Source organism: Panthera pardus, unplaced genomic scaffold, assembly GCF_024362965.1.
Source record: "Panthera pardus isolate Hobbes unplaced genomic scaffold, ASM2436296v1 HiC_scaffold_17, whole genome shotgun sequence".
Lineage (NCBI taxonomy): Eukaryota > Metazoa > Chordata > Mammalia > Carnivora > Felidae > Panthera > Panthera pardus.
In genome coordinates this window covers 108,538,792-108,551,401 of record NW_026526732.1, presented here as the reverse complement: position 1 = coordinate 108,551,401, position 12,610 = coordinate 108,538,792, and the positions used below count along the sequence as shown (strand labels likewise).

The window sequence follows — 12,610 nt, the reverse complement described above, 5'->3', positions numbered from 1 at the left end:
TTAGCAACTTTCATATAGGCAATACAATATTATTAACTCTTGTCACCAGGATGTACATTATACCTTTATGACATTGATTTTGTAACTGGAAGTTGATAGATTTTGACCCCTTTTACCCATGATGCTCACCCCCACCCTCCTACCTGGCAAGGAGCAAGCCGTTAAATCTCTTCTCTGTATCTATCAGCACTGGTTTTTAAAACTACCTTAGATGTGAGAATATACACTATTTGTCTCTATTTCTCTGTTTGATTTATTTCACTTGGTGTAGTGCATTCAAGATTCACCGATCGTGCAGCAGACGGCAAAATGTCCTTTTTTATGGCTAAATAATATCCCATTGTATATAGATACCACATCTTTGTTTCTTTTTAATTTAAATTTTAGTTAGTTAACTTACAGTGCAAACTTAGTTTCAGGAGTAGAATTCAGTGATTCCTCACTTACATAGAACCCCCAGTGCTCATCACAACAAGTGCTCTCCTGATACCCATCATCTCTCTAGCCCATCCCCACCCACCTTCCCTCCATCAATGCTCAGTTTGTTCTCTATGGTGAAGAGTCTCTCGTGGTTTGTCTGCCTTTATTCTCTTCCTCCAGCCCTTCCCATATGTTCATTCCTTTTCTCTCTTAAATTCCACTTCTGAGTGAAATCATATGGTACTTTTCTTTTTCCGATTTATTTCACTGAGCATAATACATTCTAGCTCCATCCACATCATTGAAAATGGCAAGATATCATTATTTTTGATGGCTGAGTGATATTCCATTGTGTATATATACACCATGTCTTCTTTATCCACCCACCTATCAATGGACACACCTGTTAGAATGGATAGAATCAAAAAGACAGGAGACAAATTGTGGTGGCCAGGATGTGGAGAAAGGAACCCTTGGGCACTGTTGGTAGGAACATAAATTGGTGCAGCCCCTGTGGAAAACAGTAGGCTGGGTCCTCAAAGAATTAAAAACAGAACTACCATATAATCCAGCAATCCCACTCCTGGGCTTTTATCCAAAGGAAATGACTCATTATCTGAAAGAGATGTCTGCACTCCCATATTCATAGCAGTATTATTCACTATCCCAAAGTATGGAAACAACTAAGTTTCCACCGGGGAATGAATGAATAAAGAAATTGTGGTGTGTATATACAATGGAATATCATTCAGCCTTTAACAAAGAGGAAATCCGGTCATTTATGACAACATGGATGTACCTGGAGGACATTAAGCTAAGAGAAATAAGCCAGACAGAGAAAGACAAATACCACGTGATATCCTTCACATGTAGGAGGGAAAAAGTACAACTCCTAGAAACAGAATAATAAAAAAGTGTCTGCCAGGGGCTGGGGAATGGGAGGGGGGAATAAAGAGAAGTTGATAAAATGGTACAGACTTTCAGTTATAAGACGAAAAAGGTCTGGCGATCTAACATGTAGCACGGTGACTATCATTGGTACCACTGTATTGTACAGAGAATAGACTTAAATGTTCTCACACAGAAGCAAAAAGATAAACATAAAGATGGATGTGTTAATTAACTCAATGGGCAAATCCTTTCACAAGGTATATGTGTAACATCATGCTGTACATGTTAAAAATCTTAGTTTTATTTGTCAATTATGCCTCCTTAAAGGTGAGGGGGGAAAAGACTGATGTTTTTGGTAACAAACAGCAGAATTAAACAGCATGTTTAAGAACCATCATAGCAAAAGGTTATGTATTGGAGATATGAAATTTTTTGCATAATAAAAACCACTTATTAAAAATTACACAGAAAAAGAAAGTGATCCTTGAGCAATGTCTTGAATTAGTAATGGAACATGGTGTATGGGAAATTGGGACAAGAGAGTACCTTTCAAATGAAGCAAAGTAATAGAATAATAAATGCATAATAGAATGCTGGCCCCAAGCTGATATGGTGTATCCAGTGATTAATACATTGTGGGTTTGTTCCCACAACTAGAGGGTCCATGGAACAAATACACCTTCGTATGTTAAAGGTGTGCCTTTTATTTAATCTTGCAGACAATGGTTGCCAAAAGTATTTTTAAGCAAGGAATGATGTGGTTGTGTTGCTTTGAGGAAAAATAATTCAGATAATGCTGTAGAAGCTTAGAGTTGGTTTGGTTGGAAGATCGCTTAAGAAATAAATTAAATGGTTTGGGCAAGGATACAAAGATCTTACCGACACATGGATAACAACTGACAAATGTGTGCTGGAGAGTGAATGTATTCTGAAATATGTCAGAGAGAATGAACAAGGCTTAGGTGCAGTGTTAGGATGAAAATGGAGGGAAGAATCAAGAATACTTAAGGGGAGGGGTGCTGGAGTGGCTCAGTTGGTTAAGTGTCCGACTCTTTGTTTCGGCTCAGGTCATGATCCCATAGTTCATGAGATCAAGCCCTGCATTGGGTTCCGGGCTGATGGCATGGATCCTGCTTGGAATTCTCTCTACCCCCCTCCCCCTTCGTAGCTAATGCTTTATCTCTTTCTATCAAAACAAATAAATTAATTAAAAAAATAATAGTTCAAGGGGTTCTCACTGAGGTTACTGAGGGTTTTGTATTGAGATTCTGAAATCCTAACCTGCAGAATAGTAGTTGTTTTCAGAACATGGAACATCAGAAATTTTAGAGTTCACAAATAATCCACATGTATATAGCCAAGATTCCATTTGCTTTAGGATGGAACTCAAGAGGGGGTGTAAACTGTGGATGTGGATTGCAGATTTATTGACAAAGATTTCTAGATAGACGGTAGTTCAAGCCATGGAAATGACAATGTAGCTCAGGAACAGTGTAGAGAGAGAAGAGAAGCAAGGATAGAACATTAGGAAATGAAAACGTTGAAGTTTGTGCCCAGTGAGAAAGAAATGAGAATCAAGGGCCCACAAAATAACAGGAAAAGAGAGAGAAGCCAATGGACAGCACAGTTTCATGAAGGAGGAGGACGAGGTTAACGCCATATTACATCAATTAAGACAACGGTGAGCTCATCTGCTTTGTGCAATGGAAGAACAGTAAAAGTTTTACAGAAAACCGCTTCAACAGAGTGGTAGGGGGAGAAGGAACAAAGAACATTTGGAAGTGATGATAGAAGGAGAAAAAGCATGAATACTTTGTGTCCGGTCACAAAAAGATGAAATTAATGGAAGAGGACAGCTAGAAGTAAATGGGGCAGAGAGACGGTCTTAAGTCCAATTTTATTTTTCTTATAGGATAGAGGAGCATATGTTCAGATGATGAACAAACAGATAGTGGGATATAAGAAGTTGAAGAACGAAGAGAGATCATAGGGTAAAAAGGTCTCATAAAGTTGGAAGGTAATAGAGTTGATTACACCATTGGAAAATAATTTTCTTCAGTGACTCAGTAACAAAGAAAGGATATGACTAACATGAGGGGGAAAGGCTCAGGAATTTCCTCTTCTAAGTAGGAAAAGATGACAGTTCTGAAAACAAGGGGGGGACTCTAAAGACTGGCCCTGGGGATATAATGTACAGTATGGGAGCTACAGTCAATAACACTATCTTGTATACTTGGAAATTGCTAAGAGAAGAGATCTTAGGAGTTCTCCTCACAAGAAAAAAAGGCCACTATGTGCAGGAACAGATGTTATCCAGACTTCTTGTGGTGATCATTCCACAATATATACCAGGATCGAATCATTATGTTGTATGCCTCAAACTACAAGTACGTTGTATGAAAACTGTACCTCAACTTGTACGTTGTACCTCAACTTGTACCTCAAAATGGTACCAAACAAAAAGCAGTGTAACCAATAGTATTAAATAGTATTGGTAAATGGAAGATAAGAAGAGACAGTCGTTTCACTCCTAGTCAATTTGGTGGGAAAAGATTGACTACCTGCTCATCTCCAGAGCCTCCCTTCCTCTTTGGCGCTCCCTGGGGAGCCAAACTCTATACTTTGACTGAGGCTAATGAGGTACATTGGGCAGGACCCTCCTGGGGCCACTAAAAATACACACATCCTCAGTCCCTAGAGCACGTACTTTGACTTTGGTGGCTTACAAAAAAATATCCCCCAGATATAATACTAGCCCTTTCATTCATGGGCAGATTCCACAGAGTTCACAGATTCCAAAGTGTGTTTAGCTGCAGGCCCCACCGTCCACGCTCAACTACACCTCCTCGCATGTGCCAAAACACTCTGCAATGAGTGGACGATCTTCCAGGTAAACCCTGGGGATGACAGAACCTATGCTAACAGTCATGATGGAGAGAAGCATTACTACCTTGAACAGAGCCTGAGCAGTGAGTAATTGTGTCTGCCCTTGCCTCTCAGAGTCACCATTTTCAAGGTTTGTCCTGTTGAAAGTTGCCATATTGTAAATTCACAAATCTGTTTTTATTCTAAGGGTTCTGTTCTACCTATTAGATCCCCTAACACTTTCCTACAGATCAATGACCACACACCACTGGGAAGTGTCTAAGTGTCCTAGCTTTCACGGGGACAATGGTCATATACTTTCATCTGCAGGACCTTCCCTTTCCCATCCATATGCCAATCTCTTCACTTCATACAACTGTAGTGGTTCTTCAAAGACCAGTGGCTGCTTCCAAAAGTTAGGTGGATATCTGTAATCTCTGTTATTCTTCCTTGGAAGGAGAGGCCATGCTCTTACTCTAACACTCATTCAAATGTTACTAAGAAGATGTGAGAGTCTTTCCTTTGCTGCTGATTCCTTGCACGCAGGAAGTTGATGGTGCTGCCTGCAGAACTGGTGTCTGTGGGTGAGTTGCTCTTTCCTGACAGTAAGTTCTAGATGGTAGAGCAATGTGACCTCCAGGTTAGCTGATTACCACTTCACTAGAGAGTGAAAGACTGTAAGTGTTTTCTCTTCCAGCGCAAACCAAATGCTCGGTGGCAGATCCCACAAGCATGGAATCTGTGTTTATGTTTCAGATCTGTGAGTGTAACAAACAGGTCTATAGGACAATTGGCTTCATTGGATATTCATGCCAGATGTGGGGAGTCAGTTTTTCCTATTACTGTAGGCTTCAGCTCCAGGAATAAGAGAATACGAGAACTTGAAATCAGATAGAACTCATAGCTGCATCTTGGTCTTACCACTGCATGCAGGTATTTATTTATAATAAAGAACTGTTATCATTTCACAGGCATATGTATATTCTACTATTGCAATTCGGTTGAATTGTGACCCTTGCAAACCTCCCCCACCAGAAAAGTGGTTGAAACCCTAAACCTCAGTTCAGATTAATATGGGACTTTATGTGAAAACAAGGTTCCTGCAAACATATTCAAGTTCAGATGAGGTTACACTCAATCAGGGCATGCTCTAACACAAAGTGACTGGTATTTCTATAAGAAGGACAGAGTAGACAGGTGAAGGAGAATGCCATCTGCCTACAGAGGCAGTAGTTGAAATCCTGCAGCCACAACTCAACGAAACCCCAGAACTGCCAGCAAAAGAGCCACCAGAGACTAGAAAGGTCCAAAGATGTATATTCTCCCCGACAGGTTTCAGAAGCCCTGCCAGTATCTTCATGTTGGACTTGTGTCCTCCTGACATATGAGACAGTGCATTCCTGCTGTCCTGAGGACGGACCTGGTTAGTGGACCTTGGTTATCAAGCCTAGGAAAATAATACAGCATATGGAAATTCATGTGAAAATGTTTATGTCAACTTAATTCTTCCCTTCTAGGCATGATGCATTTTACACACTTCCTAGCAGAATATATGTTTTCTCGGTTCCGATCACTTTCTCTGCATCACTGAGAAGAACAAAATCATTGAGAATCAAGTTCTTGGCTGAGTGATGAGCTGTTTTGTTGATCTCCCAGAAATATTGTAAACCCTGTGGGAGCCTTCTTCTGGGCACCACGATGGCCTGCAGAAGCCCCTTCTCTCACCCTTACAGCATATGGATAGAGGGAAGACGCAGAGGTAAGTCCCAATAACATGTGACAAATTCTACTGACTAGTGCCCTTTGTATGATTCTGGATATTTGGGACCAAGGCCTGATCATGTGGAAGATATAGACGTTAAGAGCCAGGCTGTTGCTACAGACAAGCAAGGACTGAGGAGGCTTCTTCAATATGGGACAATGGATCTTTTGGAACATAAACCTCCCAGGGTTCGACAAAGAGCTAAAATCATCATAACTCCTATTTCTCATTGAAAGCTAGAAACATCATGTCGTTTATTTGAAGGGGGCAGTTGGGGTGGGAGTGTAGTCTTGAGAATCTCAAAGGTTATTAGTGGTAGACTTATACTTATGATCCTGGTATTCTGTCTCTTACTTTACTGCATTTTTAAACTTATTTTCTCAAATTCATTTTACCCTTCAGCAACACAGCAACAACAGCCAAACAAGCAGTGAGAGGATTTAGGAATAAAAGGATAAATGGACCAAGAATCCTAAAGGAAGCATAATAGAGAGGTGACTGAAGCTCCGCTTGGCTCGTCATTGATTTTGCTACTGGAAAAGTTACATTTAAAAATATAGAGTTCTGCAAGGTTCCATACAACCTAGCTTTTGGGGAAAAAATCCTAGAATTTGAATAATCAAGACTATCTACTTGTTGTTCAGGATTTCCTTTGCTTTGCTATTGTCTCTGAGTGTCTATAAACCCTAGACTCACATTCAATAGCCTGTTCAAGTTCATAATCTTCTTTCCTATTGTGATTCATTCAACAAAGACTGTTTGGGACTCTAGTACATGCCAGATTCTTTTCAATCTCTTCATGAGATATTACTCTTGTCCAGGTTGTATTTACTATTAAACTTGCCTCACATGGCATAGGGGGAAGGGAGGTTATTTCTAAGAGCAAGCCCAGTTATTTTGCTGGAAACAGAACGATTCACGTGACGTTGGCATTTATAGGAAGTACAGACTGAGATGCTGTAAAAAATATTTCTCCACTACACTAAAAAAGTTTGAAAGGGAGTTGTAATGTGAGACAAAAGAAAATGAAACATTGGATTGATGATTTCCTGCTATGTTACTGAAATTGCTGTCAGTGATAATTAGTCAGGATTAGTCATCCTGCAAAGTGAACACTGGGCGTAATGAATTCTTCAATCATTTCCAAGATGCTTCCCAATCAATAACCACGATTTCAGGCTCCATTCCCAGCGTTCATTAGTTTATGCATCGAAATGTATTGTTCCCCTTCTATAAAATTGGTAATGGTAAATTTCTCTATCTACGCACTTTCAGAAAACACATTTTTTCTCCCACAAATTAGAAGTAAGGGAGCGAGACGCACGTATTTCAATTCTTGATGGCAAACAAACATAGAGGGAAGGGACAGTGCAAATTTGCAGCTTACTCAGAACGACTAGATTAATTTTTTTGAGAAACTACAGTTACCTTCAGTGTTCATGCATTCACGAAAAGACAGTGTCCCTGCTGGTCAAAAGCCCAGGTTGTGGAGTCAGTCTGAAGCCTGGTGAGTGCCCCTGGGAAACTTACTGAACCTCCTTCACACTCACTTCGCTCATCTAGTCAACAGAGATCAGGAACGTGCCAACCTCAGACAGTCACTGGGAGAAAGTGCACCCACATCTAGGGCAGTGCCTGAAACACAGCAGATGCTCCCGTTCAGTGGCTGTTTATCACCCCATGGCTCCCCAACAAGGAAGGGTGTGTGCAAACTCTCAGGCCTCCACCCAGACTCCACGCGCCCACTCTGGGAAAACAGGGCTGGACTGAAGCTGCAAGAGAAAACAGGGGAGTCCTGCTAACTGTGCAGACTGAGTGCCATGGAAAGAGCGAATGGCAGCACCTCCTCAGGATTCCTCCTCCTGGGCTTCTCCGACAGGCCTCAGCTGGAGACGCCTCTCTTTGTGGTCATCCTGATGGGCTACGTCCTGAGCTGCCTAGGCAATGGCACCATTATACTCCTGTCGCTGCGGGACCCTCGCCTGCACACCCCCATGTATTGCTTCCTCTCCAACCTCTCTTTCATGGACCTGTGTCTGACCACCTGCACCGTCCCTCAGACTCTGGCCAACCTCAAGGGGCGGGACAAGACTATCACCTATGGCGGCTGCGTGACCCAGCTCCTCATCGCCCTGGGGCTCGGGGGCGTGGAGTGTGTGCTCTTGTCGGTCATGGCCTATGACCGCTACGCCGCCGTGTGCCGCCCACTGCACTACCTGATCATCATGCACCCGCAGCTCTGCCTGCGCCTGGTCCTAACTGCTTGGCTCACAGGTTTCGGCAGCTCGGTGCTACAGACGGCCCTGACCATGACCCTGCCCCTGTGCGGGAGAAACCAGGTGGACCATTTCTTCTGTGAAGTGCCGGTGATGCTCAAGCTGGCCTGCGCCGACACCTCCATCATCGAAGCTGAAGTCTTTGCGGTCAGTGTCTTCTTCCTCGTGGTGCCTCTGTCGCTCATCTTAGTGTCCTACGGCCACATCACCAGGGCCGTCCTGAAGATCAAGTCGGCCCGGGGCAGGCGGAAGGCCTTCGGAACCTGCGGTTCCCACCTGATGGTGGTGGTCATCTTCTTTGGCACGCTCATCTCCATGTACCTCCAGCCTCCCTCCAGCTACTCGCAGGATGTCAACAAAAGCATTGCGCTCTTCTACACTCTGGTGACTCCCCTACTGAATCCCCTCATTTACACTCTGAGGAACAAGGAGGTCAAGGGGGCGCTGAGGAGACTGCTGAGAGGAACCACAGGCTCCAGAGGGAGCTAATACAGGGTTTGCAGATTCTGGGTGACTACAACCCGGTTGTCACTGAAGTCAACGAATCCTTATAAAGCACCTCCTCTGTCTAGGCCATTGTTCCACTGACTTCGACCGTGATCAGCAATCACAACACTCAGCCCTGTCTCCATGGAGCTCAGTATTCTAGTGGGGAGAACATGGGTTCAATAAAAGAATCTGAAAATGACTATGATGTGTCCTCTTTGGAATGTATACAATAATGAGAATCAACAAATAATAGCTACATACGTCAGCGTGAATGCCTCTTGCAAGCACACTGCTGAGCGAAGGAAGCCAGCTGCAGAACAGTTCATACTGTTCGAATCGAATGGTATAAAATTTACTTTTAATTCATGTGAAATTCAAAAGCAGGCACAATGAATCTGTGGTATTGGAAGCCAGAATGGTGGTTGCCCAGAAGAGTCACGACTGGAAGGAGAAGTGGGGGAGGAGAATTCGGGGTTCTGCTTATATTCTGATCATGGATTTCAGCGCGGTTGATAGAAGGTGTACAACATGGGAAATGTCATCAGACTTTACCCTGAAGCTACTTCCACTCTCGTGTGCATGATGTGCTTCGAATCACTTAATTTTAATGGGTTTGAAGCAAGCCTGACATGATCAGAATAGTATGATACTGAATAATCACATAAAGATTTGTGTTCCTTTCACACGTGATTGGCTTTGTATTGCAAATGAGCCATGTTACTTCTTTCCAGTGTAGTGAACCAGTAGACTACACAGTGCTTATGACCTTAATAATATTTAGTCTAGTAGAATGAACCTTACCTAACTTTCCTTCGAAGACCTCAAAAGAAGATCATTTGTACAGTGAGTTCTGGTTCTCTTCTTCCTTCTAAGTTGATTTGCAATTGTTTTATGGTGTCCATTTCATTTATTTCAGCTCGATCTTGGTTATTTCTTTCCTTCCGCTAACTTGGAGCTTATTTTGGTCTTTTCCTAGTTCTTGGAGGAGTAAAGCCAGGTTATTTGTTTAAGAATGTTTTTCTTACTGTAGTCCTTTAAATGCTGTAAACTTCCCTTTAGCATTGCTTTAGCAGCATCCCATAAATTTGGTAAATAGTGTTTTCTTTTCGTTTTTTCAAGATGTTACTTGATTTCCCTTTGATGTCTTTGACACATTGGTTTGGGGGAGGTATGTTATTTAATTTTTACATATATGCAAAATTGAGCTTTCCTTTTTTTTTTTTTTTTTTTGGCTTTCCTTCGTTGTCGATTTTCATTTTCATAGGGATATGATCAAAAAAGACACTTGCATGAGGGCAATTTCCCCCAATTTGCAAACGCTTGTTATATACATTATCTCATGGTCTATCCTGGAGAATGTTCCTGGTGTGCTTGGTAAGAATATGCATTTTTGCATTTTGCATTTTGCATGAATGATTTGTCCATTGTTAATATTAGAATATTGAAGTCCCTACTGTTATTATATTGTTGTCTATTTTTCTCTTCATAACTGTTAGCATTTGCCTAATTTATTTGGGTGCTTCCGTGTTGGTTCCCATATATTTACCCTTGTTATATCTTCTTGATGAATTGACCCCCTTGTATACTGAAGTTTTTTCACTTGTTTTCATTTTTAGCTTAAAGTCTATTTTGTCTGATACAAATATAGTTACCTCTTCCCTCATAAACATTTATAAAACAACTAGCACCAATCCTTCTCAAACTCTTCAAAGAAATTGAAGGGGCAAAACACTTCCAGACACATTTCACAAGATTAGCATTAACCTTATGTAAAACACAGATAAATCATACAAAGAAAAAAAGAAGGAAACCTATAGACCAGTATCTCTGCAAAATACAGATGCAAAATTTTCAACAAAATATTGATAAATCAAATTCAGCAGCACTCTTAGTTTCAAACACCATGATCAAGAGGGGTGTAGTAGGGATACAGGACAAAGAAACATACACAAATCAGTCAATGCAATATATCATATGAGTAGAGTGGAATAAAAAACGTATGTTTTTCTCAATAGAAGCAGTAAGGCATTTGAGAAAACATGATATATTTTCATGGTAAACACTCTCAACAAATTAGTTGTAGATGGAATGTGCTTCAACATAAGAAAGGCCATATATGAGAAACTCGTGGTAACATACTCAGTGGCAAAAGTTTGAAAGCTTTTCCTCTAAAATCAGAACAAGACAAGGATGCCCACCCTCATTACTCTTACAGAACATAGTACGGAAAGTCCAGGCATTTGCTGAAGAGACTCTCTTTTTTCAACTGGATATCTTTCCTGGTAGGTTGAAGATTAATAGGCCACTGATTTGTGGGTCCATTTCTGCATTCTCTAGTTGGGTGCATTGATCTGTATGTCTGTGTTGGTGCCAGTACCATACTGTCTTAATGTTAACAGTGTTGTAATACAGCTTGAAGTTTGGAATCGTGCTGCCTCCAGCTATAGGTATCTCTTCCAACATTACTTTGGCTATTTGGCATCTTTTCAGGTTTCACACATTTTGGAATTGTTTGTTCTCGCTCTGTGAAGAATGCTGGTGTAATTTTGATAGGGATAGCATTGAATGTGTAGATTGCTTTGGGTAGTAACTACAGTTTAACAGTATTTGCTCTAGTAATTCACAAGAATGGAATGTTTTTCCATTTCTTTGTGTCTTCTTTAATTTCTTTCCTAAGCTTTCCATAAGTTTCAGTGGATTCAATAAAGCAGGAAAGAATATCCAGTGGAAAAAAAGACAGTCTCTTCAGCACATGGTGTTGGGAGAACTGGACAGTGACATGCAGAAAAATGAACCTGGAACACTTTCTTACACCATGCACAAAAATAAACTTAAAAAGGATGAAAGACCTAAATGTGAGACAGGAAACCATCACAATACTAGAGGAGAAAGCAGACAACAACTTCTTTAACCTAGGCTGCAGCAACTTCTTACTAGACATGTCTCCAGAAACAAGGGAAACAAAAGTAAACATGAACTATTGGGACCTCATCAAGATAAAAAAGCCTCTGCACAGAGAAGGAAAAAAAAATCAACAAATCTAAAAGGTAACAAACAGAATGGGTGGAGGTATTTGCAAACAACATACCAGATAAGGGGCTAGTATCCAAAATCTATAAAAAACTTATCAAACTCAACACCTAAAATCAAGTCATCCAGCTAAGAAATGGGCAAAAGACATGAACAGACACTTCTCAAAAACAGACATCCAGATGGCTAAAAGACACATATAAGATGCTCATCATTGCTCATCATCAGGGAAATACAAATGAAAACCACAATGAGATACCACCTCACACCTGTCAGAGTGGCTAAAATTAACAAGACAGGAAACAACAGATGTTGGCAAGGGTGTGGAGAAAAGGGAATCTCTTGTACTGCTGGTGGGAATGCAAACTGGTGTAGCTACTCTGGAAAACACTGTGGAGATTTCTCAAAAAGTTAGAAATAGAATTGCCCTATGACCCAGTAATAGCACTAGTAGGAATTTATCCACAGGATGCAAGAGTGTTAATTTTAGGGGCATATGTACCCCAATGTTTATAGCAGTGCTATCAACAATAGCCAATTTATGGAAACAGCCCAAATGGCCATAAACATTTGCATGAAATAAGAAGATGAATGAATGGATAAAGACTGTGGTGCTTATACCTGTCAGAATGGCTAACATTAACATCTCAGGCAACAACAGATGTTGGCCAGGATGCAGAGAAAGAGGATCTCTTTTGCATTGTTGGTGGCAATGGAAGCTGGTGCAGCCACTCTGGAAAACAGTAAGGAGGTTCCTCAAAAAACTAAAAATAGAACTACCCTACGACCCAGCAATTGAGCTACTAGGCATTTATGCACGGGATACAGGTGTGCTGTTTCGAAGGGACACATGCACCCCCATGTTAATAGCAGCACT

The 12,610-nt window shown here is 41.2% G+C and overlaps 1 protein-coding gene across 1 annotated transcript; it reads left to right on the top strand.

The window, feature by feature from the left end:
• Positions 1-7,758: 7,758 nt before the first annotated feature.
• LOC109252678 (putative olfactory receptor 2B8) lies at positions 7,759-8,703 on the top strand. Its single transcript, XM_053905365.1, has one exon. The coding sequence runs from the start codon at positions 7,759-7,761 to the stop codon at positions 8,701-8,703; it is 945 nt and encodes a 314-aa protein (XP_053761340.1).
• Positions 8,704-12,610: the final 3,907 nt, after the last annotated feature.

Bases quoted from the DNA above. Each gene is read 5' to 3' on its own strand.
- LOC109252678 (XM_053905365.1), top strand. From the start codon at position 7,759: ATGGAAAGAGCGAATGGCAGCACCTCCTCAGGATTCCTCCTCCTGGGC.